Source organism: Mobula birostris, chromosome 6 (genome assembly GCF_030028105.1).
Source record: "Mobula birostris isolate sMobBir1 chromosome 6, sMobBir1.hap1, whole genome shotgun sequence".
NCBI classification, from domain to species: domain Eukaryota; kingdom Metazoa; phylum Chordata; class Chondrichthyes; order Myliobatiformes; family Myliobatidae; genus Mobula; species Mobula birostris.
In genome coordinates this window covers 24955670-24974980 of record NC_092375.1, presented here as the reverse complement: position 1 = coordinate 24974980, position 19311 = coordinate 24955670, and the positions used below count along the sequence as shown (strand labels likewise).

The 19311-nt window shown below is 42.7% G+C and overlaps 1 protein-coding gene across 3 annotated transcripts in view; it reads right to left on the bottom strand.

Moving 5' to 3' along the window:
• The window catches only part of umodl1 (uromodulin-like 1), a 54579-nt gene that overhangs the window by 7857 nt on the left and 27411 nt on the right, over positions 1-19311 (bottom strand). For all 3 annotated transcript variants that reach the window (XM_072260041.1, XM_072260043.1, XM_072260042.1), the window contains exons 9-12: positions 17748-17967; positions 12795-12935; positions 8422-8651; positions 4022-4161 (exon numbers count right to left, since the gene is read on the bottom strand). In XM_072260041.1, the coding sequence (XP_072116142.1) occupies positions 4022-4161; positions 8422-8651; positions 12795-12935; positions 17748-17967 (731 nt within the window). The remainder of the gene's footprint in view (positions 1-4021; positions 4162-8421; positions 8652-12794; positions 12936-17747; positions 17968-19311) is intronic.

Sequence of the window (19311 nt, the reverse complement as noted above, 5' to 3'; positions counted from 1 at the left end):
GGTGTAAAGTGAGTCCAAGGACAGGAGATTGGTTTGAGCGATGTGCTGCGCCGTGTTCACGATCTTCTGCAGCTTCTTCCAGTCTTGGACAGGACAACTTCCATACCAGGTTGTGATGCACCCTAGAAGAATGCTTTCTACGGTGCATCTATAAAATTTAGTGAGGGCTTTAGGGGACAGGCCAAGTTTCTTTAGTTTTCACAGGAAGTAAAAGCACTGGTGGGCCTTCTTGGCAGTGGACTCTGCTTGGTTGGACCAAATCAGATCATTTGTGATATTGACCCCGAGAAACTTAAAGCTTTTGACCTGTTCCACTTGCGCACCACCGACGTAAATTGGGCCGTGCGGTCTGCTACTCCTTCTGAAGTCAACAACAAATTCCTTCGTCTTGCTGACGTTGAGGGATAGGTTATTGTCTTCGCACCATGCCACCTGGTTCTTAATTTCCTCTCTGTACTCAACCCATCATTACCCGAGTTACGGCCTAAAATTGTTGTGTCATCAGCAAACTTATATATTGAGATCGATGGAAACTTGGCTACATAATCATGGGTGTACAGTGAGTACAGCAGGGTGCTGGGTACACAGCCTTGTGGGGCACCAGTGCTCAGAGTGATTGTAGAGGAGAGCTTGTCCCCTATTTTTACAGCCTGGGTCCTGTCTGTGAGGAAGTTGAAGATCCAGCTGCAGATCTGAGTGCTAAGGCCCAGGTTCCGGGGCTTAGGAATCAGTTTATTTGGATTGATGGTATTAAAGGCAGAGCTGTAGTCAATGAAAAGGAGCCTTATGTATGTGTCTTTATTCTCCAGGTGTTCAAAGGAGGAACGTAGGGCCAGAGAGATGGCATCTGCCATTGACCTGTTGCTCCAGTGGCGAATTGCACAGCGTCGAGGTTGACCGGTAGGCTGTGGTTGATGTGTGCCATAACCAATCCCTCGAAGCACTTCATAGCAATTGATGTCAGAGCCACAGGTCGATAGTACCGATAAGCATAATGTTCACATTGCTATAATGACAAGCATGTACTATAATGAGAGACTGGACAAACCTGGGTCGTTTTCTCTGGAGCAGCAGGGGCTGGGGGCAGATCTGATAGAGGTTTACAAGATTATGAGAGGCATAGAAAGAGGAGATAGACAGTATCTTTGTCCTAGCATAGTAACATCTAATACAGGTGGAGTACCTCTTATCCAAAAAGCTTGGGGCTAGAAGTGTTTCCGATTTCAGATTTTGGAATATATAATGAGAATAGATTGGGATCACCATCATTTCCAACTCTGAATTTATGCACTACCGGTCTTACACTTGTTCATCACACGTATGTACTGATTCAACTGTTTGGTGTGTTAGATTTTCATCGGCGACTATCTTGGCAAACTCATCAATGAATCTCCCTGCTGCTTTGTGATCAGCAGACCCATTATCACCACAGATCTTTACAAATTTAATGCGGTGCCTTCTCCTAAATTTCTGCAATCAGCCTGCTGAATATTCACAATTACATTCAGTTTTCAGGCCTAAAACTCTATACCTTAGCAGCCAGTTATTTAATTCTAATGGGTAAAGCAGCAAAAGCAAAACTGGAGATGACTTTAACAAACCAGTCGAGATGGGGGTTTTGCTGAAAGGTAAACTCAGTTGGAATAAGTAGCCTACATCATTCACAAATGTCCTGGCATGTTGTAATGTCTTCTTCTGTGTGTCCAGCTAGTTTGGATTAGATGGGATGCCAGAGCAAAGAATACTGTAAGTTACAAGCTGTGTGCCGAGTCAAATTTTGGATTACTGTGACTCTTGACACCGTTAGTGAAAGACTCATAGAACACCACTGCCCTTCAGCCCATCTAGTCTGTGACAAACCATCATTCTGCCTAGTCCCAACAATCTGCACCCAGACCACCACGCCTCTCTCATCCATCTACCTATCCAAATTTCTCTTTAATATTGAAATTGAATTTGCTAGCAGTTCATTCCACATTCTCACCACTCTCTAAGTGACGACTTTAAATGAAGTTTGTGGAATACAGCACTTCCAACATGACTTATTAAGTTGTTAAGCAATCAAATGGACCGGCACAATGGCTCTGGGGAATTTTCTAGATAATCCCAACTCTCAAAGAAAAAAGAAATGAACCAAAACGGCTAATCCTGGAAATATTCAGCAGGTCAGATCACACCTATGAGGAGAGGAACAGAGTCAGCAACTCAGGAGGGGAGCCTTTTGACAGAGTTGGAAAGCAGACAAAAGAAGCTTGCTGAGCTCCAGGGAAGGAGGATGTCTCTGACTGGGTGTAAACATGTTAACCATGGAGATAAACTATAAACAGTTACGTGATCAACAAGTGAGTGATAACAGAGATTGGGAACGCACACAAAGGAATGTGGGAGTTACAAAATGTAGAGCAGGAGAACAAGCCCAACAGGTCAGGAACTACATTTCATTTTCCATCTGGAAATGCAGCAGCCTTTTCAATCCATTTTGAATTGTAAAACTTCAGGTATTTGACTTTTCAGTCTGAATCAATCATACATCTGTGATATTAGTTGATAATTTTTTCACCTCAACCCCTCCTCCACACTTTTTTCTTTTGTTTTCTTTCTGGGAGAGAAAGACATGCTGGGCCTAACCTGTTGAACATTTCACAGCTCCATTCTGTTTTTAAAAAGGTAAACACGAGGAATTCTGCAGATGTTGGAAATTCAAGCAACACACATCAAGGTTGCTGGTGAACACAGCAGGCCAGGCAGCATCTCTAGGAAGAGGTACGTCCTGACGAAGGGTCTCGGCCCGAAATGTCGACTGTACCTAGAGATGCTGCCTGGCCTGCTGCGTTCACCAGCAACTTTGATGTGTGTTGCTCCATTCTGATACCTGGATGATGCCCACTCTCTCAGTGTTGCTGTTCATTCACACCCAAGTAACCTGTTTACAGTTTATCCCCATGGTCATCCTAGTTTCACACTATCAGAGACATCATGCCCTATCAGAGACCATGAGCTGGCTGGTGGGGGTTAGGGCTCAGTCTTCCTGGTCCCAGAAAATGGTGGATACAGCCCAGTCCATCACAGACGAAGCCCTCACATTTACATGTATATTTACAGTGATTGAATGGCATTTTGACCAATCAGCTAGAAAGGATGTCGTGTTAATCCGGCCTACCAGTGACGTGACTGAAGTCACGCTGCCTGATAGGATAGGGACACCTGGACAGGTGGGGCCATGGCCAGTCCATATCTTTAGAGAAGGGGGGAATGTAGCTGAGGGTGAAGACTTCAAAGACAAGTTCTTCTCTTTTCTGCGAACTGGGGGAAAGGAGTTGTCTGAGGTGAAAGGTCTAGTGGACCCTGCAGCTGTTGAGTTAAGTTCTGAGCTGGTTTCGGCTATTACATCACTGGCTGATAAATGCCAAGATGCACCTGCGGAGAGCCACAGTTATCATAGGTGGAGAATATTCTCTGGAGTCAAGCCCACACTCAATGGGGAAGAAGAATATGAGGCCTGGGATGAGCAGATATCTCAGTTAGTGTATGAATGGCAGTGCTCAGATAATATGAAAAAACAGATAGTGGTGGAGTTTACGGGGGCTGGTGGCTGATATAGTGAGGTTCCTAAAGGTAAAAAGCCCGTTAGCCATGTCATTGACACAAACAATGCATTTCCCTTTGTGTTTCAAAGTACTGCACATGTGACAAATAAAGCAAATCTTTATTAATTGGAGACATGACAGTTTTTACCTGCCTGTTTGTACTCCTCTCCTCCCCTTACCTTTTTATTCTGGCTTCTGACCTCTCTCCTTCTAGTCTTGATGAAGGGTCTGGGCCCAAAACGTTAACTGTTTCTCCTCTCCTTAGGTACTGCCTCACCTGCTGAGTTCCTCCAGCATTTGTGCGTGATGAATAATATTATGGCAATTTATGATCTGTTGTCGTCTTTTCATCTAAGCTTCATGGAATTAAAGCCAATAAGCAAGCCTAAATTTAACACGAGTCCCTCAAATCAGATTGAAACAGGACACCTTACCCATTTGGAGCATAGCCATCAGGAAGCAAGAGGCTATTGTCAAATGTGCAATTTACAGGGACCTCGAGATTATCACCAGCAGAGACTGTACGTGAAACAATGTTCTGTAGTGTCGTTTTCACCACTGTGTGAGTGTCGTTCTGGAATAAATAAGCACAGTGATCAAACAGTTTCCCAGAAATTAAAGAATATCACTTCATTTAACACATTTGCGGAAATTAAATGTCAAAAGGCACAGTGGGAGAATTGTCACAGGGAATTTGATACCAACTTTTATAAGTGGAACAGATGTTCAATGGTTGAATCAAAAGGACATGATATAATCCAAGGAGCAGGGAATTTTAGGGGAATGGATTCTGGCATGTAGACGCTAAAGATCTGCAGCATGGATATTGGTGGTGGAACTAGGAATGTGCTAAATACCAGAATTATAGAAATCACAGGTTTTATAGCCCGTTAGCTGAACTGCTTGGAGACCAGAACAATGATAAGAATCTTGTTGAATTTCACACACATTCCAAACCAGCAACAATGTGATCCTACGCTTAGTCCCACAGTTAAAGAGGGTGCTGTGGTAGCCTGGTGGACTGACCTCTACCTTGCTGAGGCCCATCAGCAACTGTCAGACACCTCCTCTTACTTACTTCTTGAACAGGACCCCACTAAGGATCACCAGGCCATTGCCTCCTACACCATCACTGACCTAATTAGCTCTGGGGATCTCCCATCCGCTGCCACCAAACTCATTGGTCCCGCACTTCGCACCTCCAGTTTCTACCTCATACCCAAGATCCACAAACCCGCTTGTCCAGATAGACCCATTGTTTCAGGTTGTTCCTACCCCGCTGAACTCATATCTGCAGACCTCAACTCCGTTTTATACCCGCGGTTCAGTCTGTTCCTACCTATATCCATGACACTTCACATGCTCTGGATCTTTACAATGATTAAGTTCCCTGGCCTCCGTCATCTTATTTTCACTGTGGATGTCCAGTCCCTATACCTCCCCACCCACCCCCCATCCCCACCAGGAAGGCCTCAAAGCTCTCCGTTTCTTTCTGGACACCAGACCCAACCAGTTCCCCTCCACCACCACTTTCCTCCGCCTAGCTGAACTTGTCCTCACTCTCAATAGTTTCTCTTTTGTCTCCTCCCACTTCCTTCAAAAGGAAAGATGTAGCCGTGGGCTCTCACATGGGGCCAGCTATGCCTGTTTGTCGGCTACGTGGAACAGTCTATGTTCCAAGCCTACTCTAATGTCTGTCCCCTACTTTCCCTATGCTACATCGACGACTCCATTGGTGCTGCTTCCTGCACCCATGCGGAACTCATTGACTTCATCAACTTTGCCTCCAACTTCCACCCTACCCTCAAATTTACCTGGTCCATTTCCAACCCTCCCCTTTCTCAATCTCACTGTCACTGTCTCTGGAGACAGCTTATCTACTGATGTCTGTTATAAACCCATGGACTCTCATAGCAACCTGGACTATACCTCTTTCCACCCTGTTACTTGTAAAAGCACCACCACCTTCTCTCAATTTCTCTGTCTCCACTGCATCTGCTCTCAGGATGAGGCTTTTCATTTTAGAATGAAGGAGATGTCTTCCCTTGTCAAAGAAAGGGGCTTCCTTTCCTCTATCATTAAGGCTGCACTCAACTGCATCTCTTCCATTTCATGCACATCTGCTCTTATCCCATCCTCCGGTCACCCTACCAGGGATAGGGTTCCTCTTGTCCTCACCTACTATCCCACCAACCTCCGCATCCAGCACATATCTCTCTACGACTTCCGCCATCTCCAACGGGGTCTCACCACCAAGCACATCTTTCCCCCCTCCCCGCTTACTGCTTTCTGCAGGGATCGCTCCCTATGCGACTCTGTTGTCCTTTCGTCCCTCCCCACTGATCTCTCTGCTGGCACTTTTCTTTGCGCGCGGATGAAGGGCTACACCTGCCCCTACACCTCCACCCTCACTACCATTCAGGGTCCCAAATAGTCCTTCCAAGTGAGGTGATCCTTCACCTGTGAATCAGTTGGGATCATGTACTGTGTCCAGTGCTCCCAGTGTTGCCTGCTGTATATCGGAGAGACCCGACGTAGATTGGGAGACTATTTTGCTGAGCAGCTACGCTCCATCCGCCAGAACAAACGGGATCTCCCAGTGGTCACCCATTTTAATTCCACTTTCCATACCCGTTCTGATATGTCAATCCATGGCCTCCTCTACTGACACGATGAGGCCGCACTCAGGTTGGAGGAGCAACACCTTATATTCCGTCTGGATAGCCTCCAACCTGATGGCATGAACATCGAGTTCTCAAACTCCTAGTAATGGCCCCCATGCCCCTTTCCTTCACCATTCCCCATCCCCTTTTTCCTCTCTCACCTTATCTCCTTGCCTGCCCATCGCCTCCCCCTGGTGCTCCTCCCCCCTTTTCTTTTTTCCACGGCCTTCTGTCCTCTTCTATCAGACTCCCCCTTCTCCAGCTCTGTATCTCTTTCACCAATCAACTTCCTAGCTCTTTATTTCATCCCTCCCCCTCCAGGTTTCACCCATCACCTTGTACTTCTCTCTTTCCCGCCCCCAACTTTTAAATCTACTCCATTTTTTTTCTCCAGTCCTGCTGAAGGGTCTCGGCCCAAAATGTCGACTGTACGTTTTTTCCTTAGATGCTGCCTGGCACACTGAGTTCCTCCAGCATTTTGTTTGTGTTGCTTGGATTTCCAGCATCTGTATATTTTCTCTTGTTTGTGATTTGACTACGTTTGGTCTTATTCTCTCCCATTGTCTCATCTGTTCTGAATGAAGATTTTTAGCTCTGCCCATATCTGAATCTATGGAAAATTAACATTAGCAGATGTCAAAGAGAAGTTGAACCTTTGAATCTCCTTTTGGTTCCTTGACCAGTGACTACCATTGATGCCTTCTGCTCAAGTGGAGGCTGTAAGCCTGATTATGAATTTTAGATCATAATCAAGGATCAACTTTATTCACCAGATGCATTCTCGTGTTAGGAATTGTTACAGTATGTTGGCACAACATGCGACAGAAATAACAATATTCAACAATTATAAAGAATCACATCAAAATAATTATACATAAAATAGTCAATAAAGTTTGAGGTTAAAGGACAGATATGGAATAAAGTATGCATGAATAAATAAACACCAGCATGTATTTAAAATGTAAACAGCATTATAAAAGTGACTTAAATGTCTACAATGCAGTGTAGTCACAGGGGTAATAGATAGAATAGAGTGGGGTTGGGGGGAAGGTTGATCAGATTTTTAAGCTGTCATTAAGTTTTTGTTTTAATAGTGCTACAGTGCTTTCCAGAAGGGAGTTTTTGGATAAGGCAGTTTGCATGGTGCGTAGTGTCCACAATGATTTTTCCTGACCTTTTCTAATGACCTAAGTTTCCATGTACAGTATTGTGAGTGGATGCTGGACTGAAGTAAACAGTAGTGGCTGATGTGAGGATGTTCGCTAGGATGGCAGAAAAATATTTGTCAATGTAGAGATTACTTTGTGAAACTGGTAGTGACTACTAGACTTCTGTGCAAACTCAGTTTAACGTCAAATTCCCAAGCTGCTCCTGTGAATCATTCATTGCAATGTCAACATTATCAGACATGAATTCAATTATCAATTAAACCTGCAGCTAAATTCTTTGAAAATCGTGTTTGCAATTCCATAGAGATCCAAATGATTATGCAAGTGTTCTAAAGCATAAGCACTGCTTAGAAAACTTTATAGCCCAAACAAAATGTACTTTAATGCATGTTGTTTGTAATTTCAGAAAATGGAATATTCCAAAATCAAGGGAATTATGTTTTAAATGTTTGCTTTTGATACTTCACTTTCTATTTAGATTGAATGTATGTTTTATCTTCAGTTAATACTCTATCAAAAGATTTTGAAAATAAGTTTAAATCTACTTTTCCTTCCTATTATCGGTCTGAGAATTCTTCAATCTGGTTTGATACTTGTAGAGTGGGATGTCACAACATTTTCTTGAATTTTGCTAATAATAACGGATATTTCAAAAAGGGGAAATTCTCAATTTGATATCTTAGGGCCAAAAGGTTTTCTAAGCAGTATTTATGGCTTAAAAAATGATTCAATATTTAGACCATAAGAATTAGGCCATTTGGCCCATTGTGTCTGCTCCGCCATTCAATCATGCCTGATCCTTTTGTTTTATTTACTTGGATCTCAGGTCATCAATAACAAAATTTTCAGTTACAGAGATAAATAGACCTTGTCAAAAGACTTTCATCAAGAACCACCAGCAAGGGATATTACTTTGCCACTTAAATCAGTTCCTTAGCTCTTGTTGACATATAAGGTCTGATTTTCAGCAAATACCAAGGGAAAACTGTCTTTAGCACTTACATTTGAAATTTGAGTTCCACACTCAGTCCATCCGACCTTCAGGACAACGTGGGTCAAGTTTCCAAAGCTGCCATTGCAGTGCGTGTTGCCCAGGTAGAGTGACGAAACTGGTATGTGCCTTGCTTCCAGAAATGATCGCTCCATTATGACAGAGATCTCATGGAGGTTACAGTTTACCATGATTGATTCAGCAGCTGCTACAGTAGTGACAGGGCTGGCCACCATGGGTTCTAGGTTGAACGTTGGAAGGGGACATAGAAAATTAAAGATGCCTAGCAGAAGTATTTACACAGATATCACGTCAACTTCAAGCCTGGTTATGTTGTATGGAAATAGGTTGGCAATCTTCAAAGGCCTGGTGGTGTACCACGGAGATGGTGATGGATCCTTTGCTTATTTTATATATATTAATAATTTGGATAAGAATGAGTTTGCAAATGACACCAGTATCAGACGTGTAGTGGACACTGAAGCTTGTCTAGGATTACTACCACAAAGGAGGACAAGGGAATGGCAGACAACTGCAAAGCGATATATTTTGGGATTGTGGACTTCGTGAAGGGTAAGACGAAGGAACACATACCAATCCTCATAGAGGGATCAGAAGTGGAGAGAGTGAGCAGTTTTAAGTTCCTGGGTGTCAAGATCTCTGAGGATCTAACCTGGTCCCAACATATGGATGTAATTATAAAGAAGGCAAGACAGTGGCTATACTTTATTAGGAGTTTGAAGAGATTTGGCATGTCAACAAATACACTCAAAAACTTCTATGGAGAGTATTCTGACAGGCTGCATCACTGTCTGGTATTGGGGAGAGGAAGCTACTGCACAGGACTGAAAGAAGCTGCAGAAAGTTGTAAATCTAGTCAGCTCCATCTTGTGTACTAGCCTACAAAGGACCCAGGACATCTTCAGGGAGCTGTGTTTCAGAAAGGCAGCATCCATTATTAAGGATCTCCAGTACCCAGGGCATGCCCTTTTCTCACTGGTAGGAGATACAGGTAGAAGATACAGAAGCCTGAAGGCACACACTCAGCGATTCAGGAACAGCTTCTTCCCCTCCGCCATCTGATTCCTAAATGGACATTGAATCCTTGGACATTACCTCACTTTTTTAATATACAGTATTTCTGTTTTTTGCACTTTTTAAAAGTCTATTCAATATACGTATACCCTAATTGATTTACTTGTTTATTTATCATTATTATTTTTTTTCTATATTACAAATTGCACTGAACTGCTGCTGCTAAATTAACAAATTTCACATCACATGCCAGTGATAATAAAACTGATTCTGATTCTGAAGTTAAAAGGACCTGGTACAAGACAGAGAAGGAGATGCAGGGAATTTTAGGGAAATATTTCCAGAGTGTAGACTGTAGAGATCTGCAGCTTGGAGACCACTGGTGGAACTAGGAATGTGTTAAATATCAGAATTATAAAAATCACAAGTTTTATAAGACATTTTTAAGATGGTAGGAGCCTATTGGGTGAACTGCTTGTGGGCCAGAACCATGATGAGAAATGTGTTGGATTTCCCACACAATTCAAGCCAGCAGCAAAGTGTGTCAAAGCTTTGTATATTCTCTCCCATTGTCTCATCTGGGCACAGTGAATGGCAGGGCCCTGGGAGTGCTGCACAAAGAGGCCTTGGAGATCAAGTACATTGTTCCTTCTAAATAAGGTCGGTGAATAAGGTGGGCAACATGCTTGCCTTCATTGGCCAAGGCACTGGCATCGATCCCAAGTTTGGATGCTGTTGTTGTGGAGTTTTCCTGATCTCCCTGTGACCACATAGATTTCCTTTCACATTCCAGCATTTTTGTTAGTATATTAATTAAACGGTGAGAATTAGCCTTAATGTTTTGGTGCGTAATGCAGTCCCATTAAAAGTCCATCTGGGTTCAATAACTTCCACCAAGGGAGGAAGGAAGTTATTAAGAATAACTTGCAGGCAAATTAATGGTATGGATTGCTCTGAACTAGTCTATTAAACTTGATTGGATGAAATATATACCCTTACGCCAGAGACCAGTGTTAGTGGCATTGGAAAGGTCTATATAAACTGGACAGATTTTAACAACCATGATCCGAGGATATCTAAACCACAGAGATCTAAAAATTAATCTAGTATTTAAAAAGCGACCTTAATGGCGCTGCAGATGAGTTCAAAGATGGAACATATTGTAACACAAAAGTATCAAATAGGATCATCTCAAATTAGAGAGAACCTAATCATCTGCCTTTGATATTTCATGATACTAACATCACTGACCAATGTCCTGAAGGTTACCATTCATCAAGAACTCGATTGCACCAGCCACATTAATACTGTGGCTGTGAGAACAGGACAAAGGCAGGGTGTTCGATACTGACTAAATCACTTCCCAACATCCTATAGCATTTACATGAGCCAGAAGTCAGGAGCCAGACTGAATAACCTCCAAATGCCAGGATGTGTGCAGGCCGACAACACTCGAGAATCTTGCCACCATCCAAGGCAAAGTAGCTTGCCTGATTGCCACCCCTCCTCCCTCCAGCACCCTAGGCATTTCCATACTCATTCCCTTCACCGTCAACACATCACAGTCACCCTGCACTGATTTTGGTCACCCATACTACCCATAACACCATAAGACATAGGAGCAAAATTAGGCTATTCGGCCCATCAAATCTGCTCCATCATTTCAACATGGTTGAACCATTCCTCTCTCAACCCCATTCTCCCTGCACCATCTTCCAAATGGTGACTTCTATCACCAAAAGCTATGGCAGCAGCACTGAAAAACACTAGTATTGGCAGCTTCCTCCTACTCTGTTACATGGTACGGCCTAGAAATCATGGAATAATACAAGCTGGAAACAGGCCCTTTGGACATCTGGTCATGCCAACCACAGCATCTTCTCTGCTAGTTCCAGCTGCCCCTTTCATTCCATTACCCTCCAAGCACCTCTCTTCCAACTACCTATCCAATTGCCTCTTAAATGTTGCAAATGTATCCACCTTGGCTTCTTCCGGGTACACACCATCCTCTGTGCAAAGAATTCACTTCTCTTGTCTCTTTTACATCTCTCCCCTGTTCTCTTGCATCTACATTCTAGAGAGATGGACTTCTAAACTCTAGGGGAAAAGATGATGACCATCCATCTTATCCATACTCTATGTGGTTTCATAAACTTCAGTGAGGTCACCCTTCATTCTCCTGTGCTCCAGGGAATGAAGATCCAGCGTGGCCAATTTCTCCCTTTAACTCAGGCTCTCTAGTCCGGGCGACATCCTCATAAATCTATTCCGCATCCTCTCTAGTTGACAATACCTTTTCTAAAACAGAGTGACCTGAACTCTAAACAATACTCCAAATGTGGCCTCACCAATGACTTACAACTGCTATCCTTTCATGAACTAAAGTCTTGTAACGCTCTGCTCAAGAGCACTGTGAGTACAGCTCCCCACCCATTTCTTTCAGGGACATTCAGGGATGGAAAATAAAAGCTGCTCTTGCCAATGATGCTCAGGCACTGAAAAGAATATTAATCTTTAAAATAATTCACAAGGCAGAAACTGATGAACAATTTCCCCTCTCACAGCTGAGTAAAGTAGTCAACTTCAGTTGAAAGTGGTGATCAATAGCAGGGAAATTAAAATAAAACTGAAAGCCATATGTTTTTATTAACTTCTTTGAGGTCTCCCCTTAATCCCCTATGCTCCCGGGAATGAAGATACAGTATGGCCAACCTCTCCCAATAAAACAGGCCCTCTAATCCAGGGAACATCTCATAAATGTATCAGACGGATTTCCTGAAAGTTATTAAACCTGATGGATATTCAATGCCGATATTTGAGCTTCATGGATGACATTTCCAATACAAGCATTTAATTGCTGATTTAATTAATCACTAAGGGAAGGTGTAACACCTGCTCAGCTCCCCACCCCCCAATCAGGTTCACATGAAGACAAAGGAGCGTGTTCAGGTCGGTCATATGAGCAGTTGGTTCACATCACAGGTCCTGGTTATGCCACTGATGCCAGGCAGACTGTCTCTGAAAAGGTTTGCTAATGGCTGGGGTCACCGGTCTTGTGAGGATATCACCCAGATGAAGGCAATGGAAAAAAATTGCCAAGTGCAATCATGGTCATAAGACTATGATCATCTACATGATACGACATGCATGGCACTTGATGATGACGGTGATGGTGATGACTTAATCACATAAATTATGCATCAACTATCATGTGGGATGTGGCATCATGTTGTTACATCAATGGACTTCTGTGTAGTGGTCAAAGTGTAGTCTGCCTGCAATTATAAACAAAATGAAATGGCCATTTAGAAGTTAGAGAATCTCACTGTTTCTGGATTAAAAGATTTACCTCCACAGATTCTACCAGGGTGAGCAGGGTTGGCATCCACAAAACCATCAGAGCAACTGCAAGTGTAGGACCCCTCTGTGTTGATACACTTGGCATTGAATGAACAGTCGTTGTCTTCCAGTGAGGCACATTCATTGTAATCTATGTTAAAAAGAAGGCAAAAGGAAAATGATTACCAATTGTGCTCTTACACCTATAAAGTTATAGAAATAAATCTCTAGTCACAACAATGGTGGAAATACAGTGGAATTACATAGATTGTACTGAAATCAAGCTTAATCTGAGGGAAATTCATACCTCTGTGGATAGATCCCTATGTAGCCCCACGGCAAGCCTCAGGGTCGCTCAACTCACTGTCGTCTAGGGAAACAGCCCTCGGCCCCGCCAAACTGGGTAATTAAGTTTGTGTGGATGCTGTGTGATGTACCCCACCCCGCCAAATAACAGACCATATACGATTAAATGAATTTCAGTTTATAGATATTACTGGAACTATATAATTAATAGAGATAAAATATAAAAGGAAAATAAAAGGCGCCACACTTATCAAAGTTCAATCTCTTCATGCACAACAGTTGGAGCTCTAGTAATGATCCTCTCTTCACCATTCGATCCCCTCTGACCACCTCGACCTGCCGCCTGGGACCAACCACGGTGGTCGACCAGACGCTCCACACGAGTCTGTCTCTGTCTCCTCTCCTCACCGAAGACCCTGGACCGCGGATTCCTGCTCGGGGTCCGACCCTGTTAGCCGGCTCACAGCATCTTGCCCATTCTCCCTCTCTCCATCGCGCCTTCTCCCTAAAAACCCGCGCATCACAATAGCTTACAGACACACTAGAAGGAATAACATCTATCCCAATTGGTTTGTTCGCTCTCTTATCAATAATATAACCCAAACAAACTGCTAGCGGGAGAACTTTCTCAGCAGTTAACAGAACAAAGAAGCCATTTTAATTATAACATAACAAAGAAGCCATTTTAATTAGCCTACGCAGTAACATAAAAGAAGAAACCCCTTACACTTAAATTGACCTATGGGTTAAGATCGATTTGTGAGGTTATTTCCCTATCAAGGGAGCAAAATGGTTTCTAAATCAATTCCAGGACATCAGAGAACAGGTTTTCCCTTTCTCCACCATTGATGCTGCTTTCTCCTGCATCTCCTCCATTTCCAAGACTTCTTCACTGACCCCATCTTCTTGCTGCCTTAACAGTGATAGAGTTCTCTTGTCCTTACCTACCACCACATGAGCCTCCACACCCAACACATTGTTCTCCACCATCTCCATACACATCACCAAACACATCTTTATCTCCTCACTCTCCACAGGGATCACTCCCTCCGGGATTCCCTTGTCCAGTTATCCCTACCAGCACTTCCCTACAAGCAGCCACCTCCTCCCTCACTTCCATTCAGAGCCCCAAACAGTCCTTTCAGGTGAGGCACCATTTCACCTGCAAATCTGTTGAAGTTGGCTGTTGTGTCCAATGTTTGCGATATGGCCTCCTCTATAGGTAGGATCCATTGTAAATTGGGTGGTTGCTCCGCTACAGCCACCAAAAGTGGAACTTCCCAGAGGCCCAACATTTAATAAGGTTTCCCATTCCTGTTCCACATGGTGGTCAATAGCCTCCTCATGTGTCACGATGTGGCCACTCTCAGTTTTGAGGATCTGTACCTTCATCTGGTAGCCACCAACCTGATGACATGCATATCGATTTCTCCTTCCAGTAAAAAAAAATCCTTCCCCCCCCTTCCCTCTTCTTCTATTCCCCAGTCTGGCCTCTTACCTCTTCTCTACCAGCCTATCATCTTGCCTTCATGCCCCTTTCTCCTATGGTCCATTCTCCTCTCCTCTCAGATTCCTTCAACTTCAGTCCTTTTTTTATAACCTTTCCTACCCACCAGGCTTCACCTTCTAGCTATCCTTCCTCCCCTCCCCCCACCTTCTTATTCTGGCATCTTTCCCCATCCTTTCCAGTCCTGAAGAAGGATCTTGGCCTGAAACATCAAAAGTTTGTTCATTTTCATGGACCTTGCCTGACCTGCTAATCTCTTCCAGCATTTTGTATATGTATTCCAAATCCTAGGCCAAAATGCCTTCAAAGAAGCACTTCAGCTGTCTGGATTGTCACAGAGGGAACGGTTTTCATTCCTGGAAAACCAAAAAAAATCATAGAAATCAAATGAGAATCACTACTGGCTGGAAAACTAGTTTCCCAGCCAGAGATTCAGTGATAAGATCAGCAACTGAGATCATTTGGATTGTTTTCTATTATCTCTTTACGACTGTAAATATTTTGTATGGTATGTGGTTGGAGAGATTTTGGAGTTGATTGTTAAGGATGTTGTTTGGGGGTACCTGGAGGTACGTGATAAAATAAGCTGTAGTCAGCATGGTTTCCTCAAGGGAAAATCTTGCCTGACAAATCTGTTCGAATTCTTTGAAGAGATAACAAAGAGGATGGACACAGGAGATTTGGTTGATGTTGTATACTTGGATTTTCAGAAGGCCTTTGACAAGGCACCATGCATGAGGCTGCTTAACAAGCTATGAACCCATGGAATTACAGGAAAGATTCTGGCATGGATAAAGCAGTTTCTGATTGGCAGAAGGCAAACAGTGGGAATAAAGGGATCCTTTCCTGGTTGGCTGCCAGTGATTAGTGGTGTTCTACAGGGTTCTGTGTTGCGACTGATTCTTTTTACGTTAAATGTCAATGATTTAGATGATGGAATTGATGGCTTTGTTGCAAAGTTGCAGAAGATAGGAAGATAGGTGGAAGGACAGATAGATTTGAGGAAGTAGAGGGGCTACAGAAGGACTTAGACAGATTAGGAGAATGGGAAAAAAAATGGCTGATGCAATATTGTGCTGGGAAGTGTATGGTTATGCACTGTGGCAGAAGAAATCAAAGGGTTAACTAGTTTCTAAATAGTTCAAAAAATTGAGGGGCAAAAGGCCTTGGGAGTCCTTGTGCAGGATTCCCTAAAGGCTGAGTCTGTAGTGAAGAAGGCAAATGCAATGTTAGCATTCATTTCAAGAGGACTAGAATATAAAAGCAAAGCTGTAACGTTGAGACTTTATAAAGCACTGGTGTATTGTGAATGGTTTTGGGCCTCTTATCTTAGAAAAAATGTACTGAAGCTGGAGAAGGTTCAAAGAAGTTGCACAAAAATGATTCCAGATTTGAACGTCTTGTCATATGAAGAGCATTTGATGGCTCTAGGCCTATATTCACTAGAATTCAGAAGAATGAGGGGTGACCCCATTAAAACCTAATGAAATGTGAAAGAGTTGATAGAGTGGATGTGGAGAAGATGTGTCCTATGGTAGGAAAGTCTAAGACCAGAGAACACAACCTCCGATTAGAGGGATGCCCTTTTAGAACAGAGATGAGGGGGAACTTCTTTAGCCGAAGAGTGGTGAATCTGTGGAATTCTTTGCCACAGGCAGCTGTGCAGATCAAGTCCTTTTGTATATTTAAGGCAGAGGTTGATAGATTATTGATTGATTGGGGCAGGAAGGGATACAGGGAGAAGGCAGCAGATTGGGGCTGAGGGGAATGTTGGATCAACCATGATGAAATGGCACAGCAGACTCAATAGACCAAATGGCCTAATTCTGCTCCTATAATTTATGGTCTTATGGTATGTAATTTCTTCATTAGTTGGGAGATTGAGTTCAAGAGACATGATGTAATGCTGCAGCTCTCTATAACCCTGGATAGACCACACTTGGAGTGTTGTGTTCAGTTCCAGTCATCCCATTACAACTTTAAAGAGGATGCAGAGGAGATTCACTAGGACACTGCCTGGAACAGAGAGATTGCCTTATGAGGATAGGTTGAGTGAGCTAGGGCTTTTCTCTTTGGAGCGAAGGAGGATGAGAGGTGACTTGATAGAGGCATATAAGTTGATAAGAGGCGTGGATAGGCAGTGACTTTATCCCAGGGCAGATGTTTCTAATATAAGATGGCATAAAGTATAGGTGGAGGATGTTAGAGCTAGTTTTTTATTTACACAGAGAGTGGTCGGTCCATGGAATGTGCTGCCAGGAATGGTGGTAGAGGCAGATACATTACGACATTTAAGATACTCTTACATAGGCTCATGGATAAAAGAAAAGTGGAGGGCTCTTTGGGAGGGAACAGTTAGAAAGATCTTGGACTAGTTTAGAAGGTCAGCACTACACTGTGGGCCAAAGGCCCTGTACAGTGCTACACTGTCCTATGTTCCATCTACTCAGGTCACTAGACAGGATCTCTGCCAATAATTTCACTTGTGCATTCATTTCAGTTGATATTTTGTTTGTAAACTTAATAACAGATTTGTTTATAATTAACATAGTAACCAGGGTATTGTCAGTGTTCCCACTGCCATATCCCAGATTAATATGTCATGAAAGCATATTGTCAATTTGCTCATCACAAGACTAACTACTGCACAATTTTCCCCTTGTTTCCTGAACTACAAGAAGGCATGCATATCAAAAGTACTTAATTGACTGCAACATCCTGAGGGATGTCCTAATTTCACAATATAAAATGTGGGATATAAAAAAAACAAAAAAATTTCTTTCCTTTCTGTTGCAGTGAATGCTGTGGAGGCAAGCTGGATCTTGCTTTGAGTAGTCCAATCACACAAAACAAAATGCAGCATTTGATTGGTCCATCATATAAATGACTCACCTACAATAATAAAAGTTGTTTCACGTACAGGAAGATGAATTAATGAAGCTACAAATGGAATGGAGAGGTAGTGATTCAGTTCTAGGCACAGGTAATTGACACCAAACAGGCATCAGGTTAAGATTCTGTGTCCCAATTTGGCACCTCATCCTCACAGTTTAATGAAATGTTATCTCACCACAGATGCTGTCTGACACACTGACTATTTTCTGTTTCTTTCTGATTACCAACATTTGCTATTTTCTGCTTTTCAATTACCTGAAATCCCTGTGCTGTCAGGGTCAAAAATAAAATCTGTGTCATCCTCTAACGAAGCCACAAGTTCCGAGACAATTTTGGAAATATTTGTCGCCAGGTCTTCATCAAGGACCACTTGAAACTCCACATTCACACTTCCTTCTTGAAGTGATTTAATCACAATCTTCAATTTTTCAGAAGTTAAAAGGTTGGCAGTGTATTTGGGTAAAGATTTCAAGATCTGCAATCATAAATAAAATACTTTGATTCCAAAATCAATATTTTCTGCACTCCTACAAGTCTAGAATGTGGCCAATATAAATTCAAGTTTAAGTTTAATTGTCATTCAACCATACATGAATACCTATGAATACAGCCAAATGAAACAGCATTACTCTGGGGCCAAGGTACAAAACACAGTACCAACAGTCACACACAGGACAAGGCACATATAGCACATATAAGATTCAAATAAAATACAGTCAGACAAAAATATATAGTCCAAAACCCTATGAGTGTTGCAGAAATCTGAAATCAAACTCAATACAGCCTGTTGTCTGATGAGCGAACTTTGCTGGGCAACAGTGACTCCTGATTGGATGCTGCCACACCACCTCCAGTGGAGTGCCCTGACTCCAATGCCTCTTTCCTGGCTGTAAGCAGGTGACACTGAGGCTTGAGGACTAGTTCTTCCTTCGACCGATGCCACACACCTCCCCTGCCGTCTGCCCCAGCCGTCCGCCAATATATCAGTGAATCGGACTTGTAGCATTCCACATTAATAATGCCCAGCAGGATCTTGCAATCGCAAGAAAAGCAACTCATGGGATGGTTCTTAGTATTCAGTAGGGTCTTGCAATTATAGAAAATACATTTTAAAAAGCCAATAACTCCTTTGGCTGACCCCGTAGAAGCTATAGTGTCTGATCACACCACCGTGCTTTTGGAATCCCAATGAGACCGTGCTAAATTGTTTGACATATCATCTTCGCTTTCTGGTCTGCATTTATTATTCAATCAATTGATTATTTCATCATAACAACCTTGTGAGAGCTTGCTAAGTACAGATTGCCTATCCTACTTACTCAATGCACGTAATTAACTTTCTTGAAGGACACCCTTGAAGTGATTGGACTTCATTCTCTGTAAAGCTCTTCGAGAAGCCCTGTGGCTATCGGCCCAATCTCTTCCATCACTGCAATTGGGAATAGAGCTACACACATCAAAGTTGCTGGTGAACGCAGCAGGCCAAGCAGCATCTGCAGAATTCCTTTTGTTTAGGAATAGAGCTGTTCTTTTTCAGTCTGTTATCTGAAATAGTCTTTGCCAGTGAGGCCCAGCATGATAGTGAATGTGTTCAACTTCAAATTTATTGTCTTTCAACCGTATACATGTATACCACCAAATGAAACAATATTCCTCTGGACCAAGAGGAACAACACAGTTTATATAACACATAAAGTAAAATTACCCCAAGTAAATTAACAAATAATAAAATATATTCCAGGAGATTAACGTTTAGCATATGGTCCATTTACGGCACTTCATATGAAATGAGCCCTAGGTGGTGGCAGGGAGTTCAGTA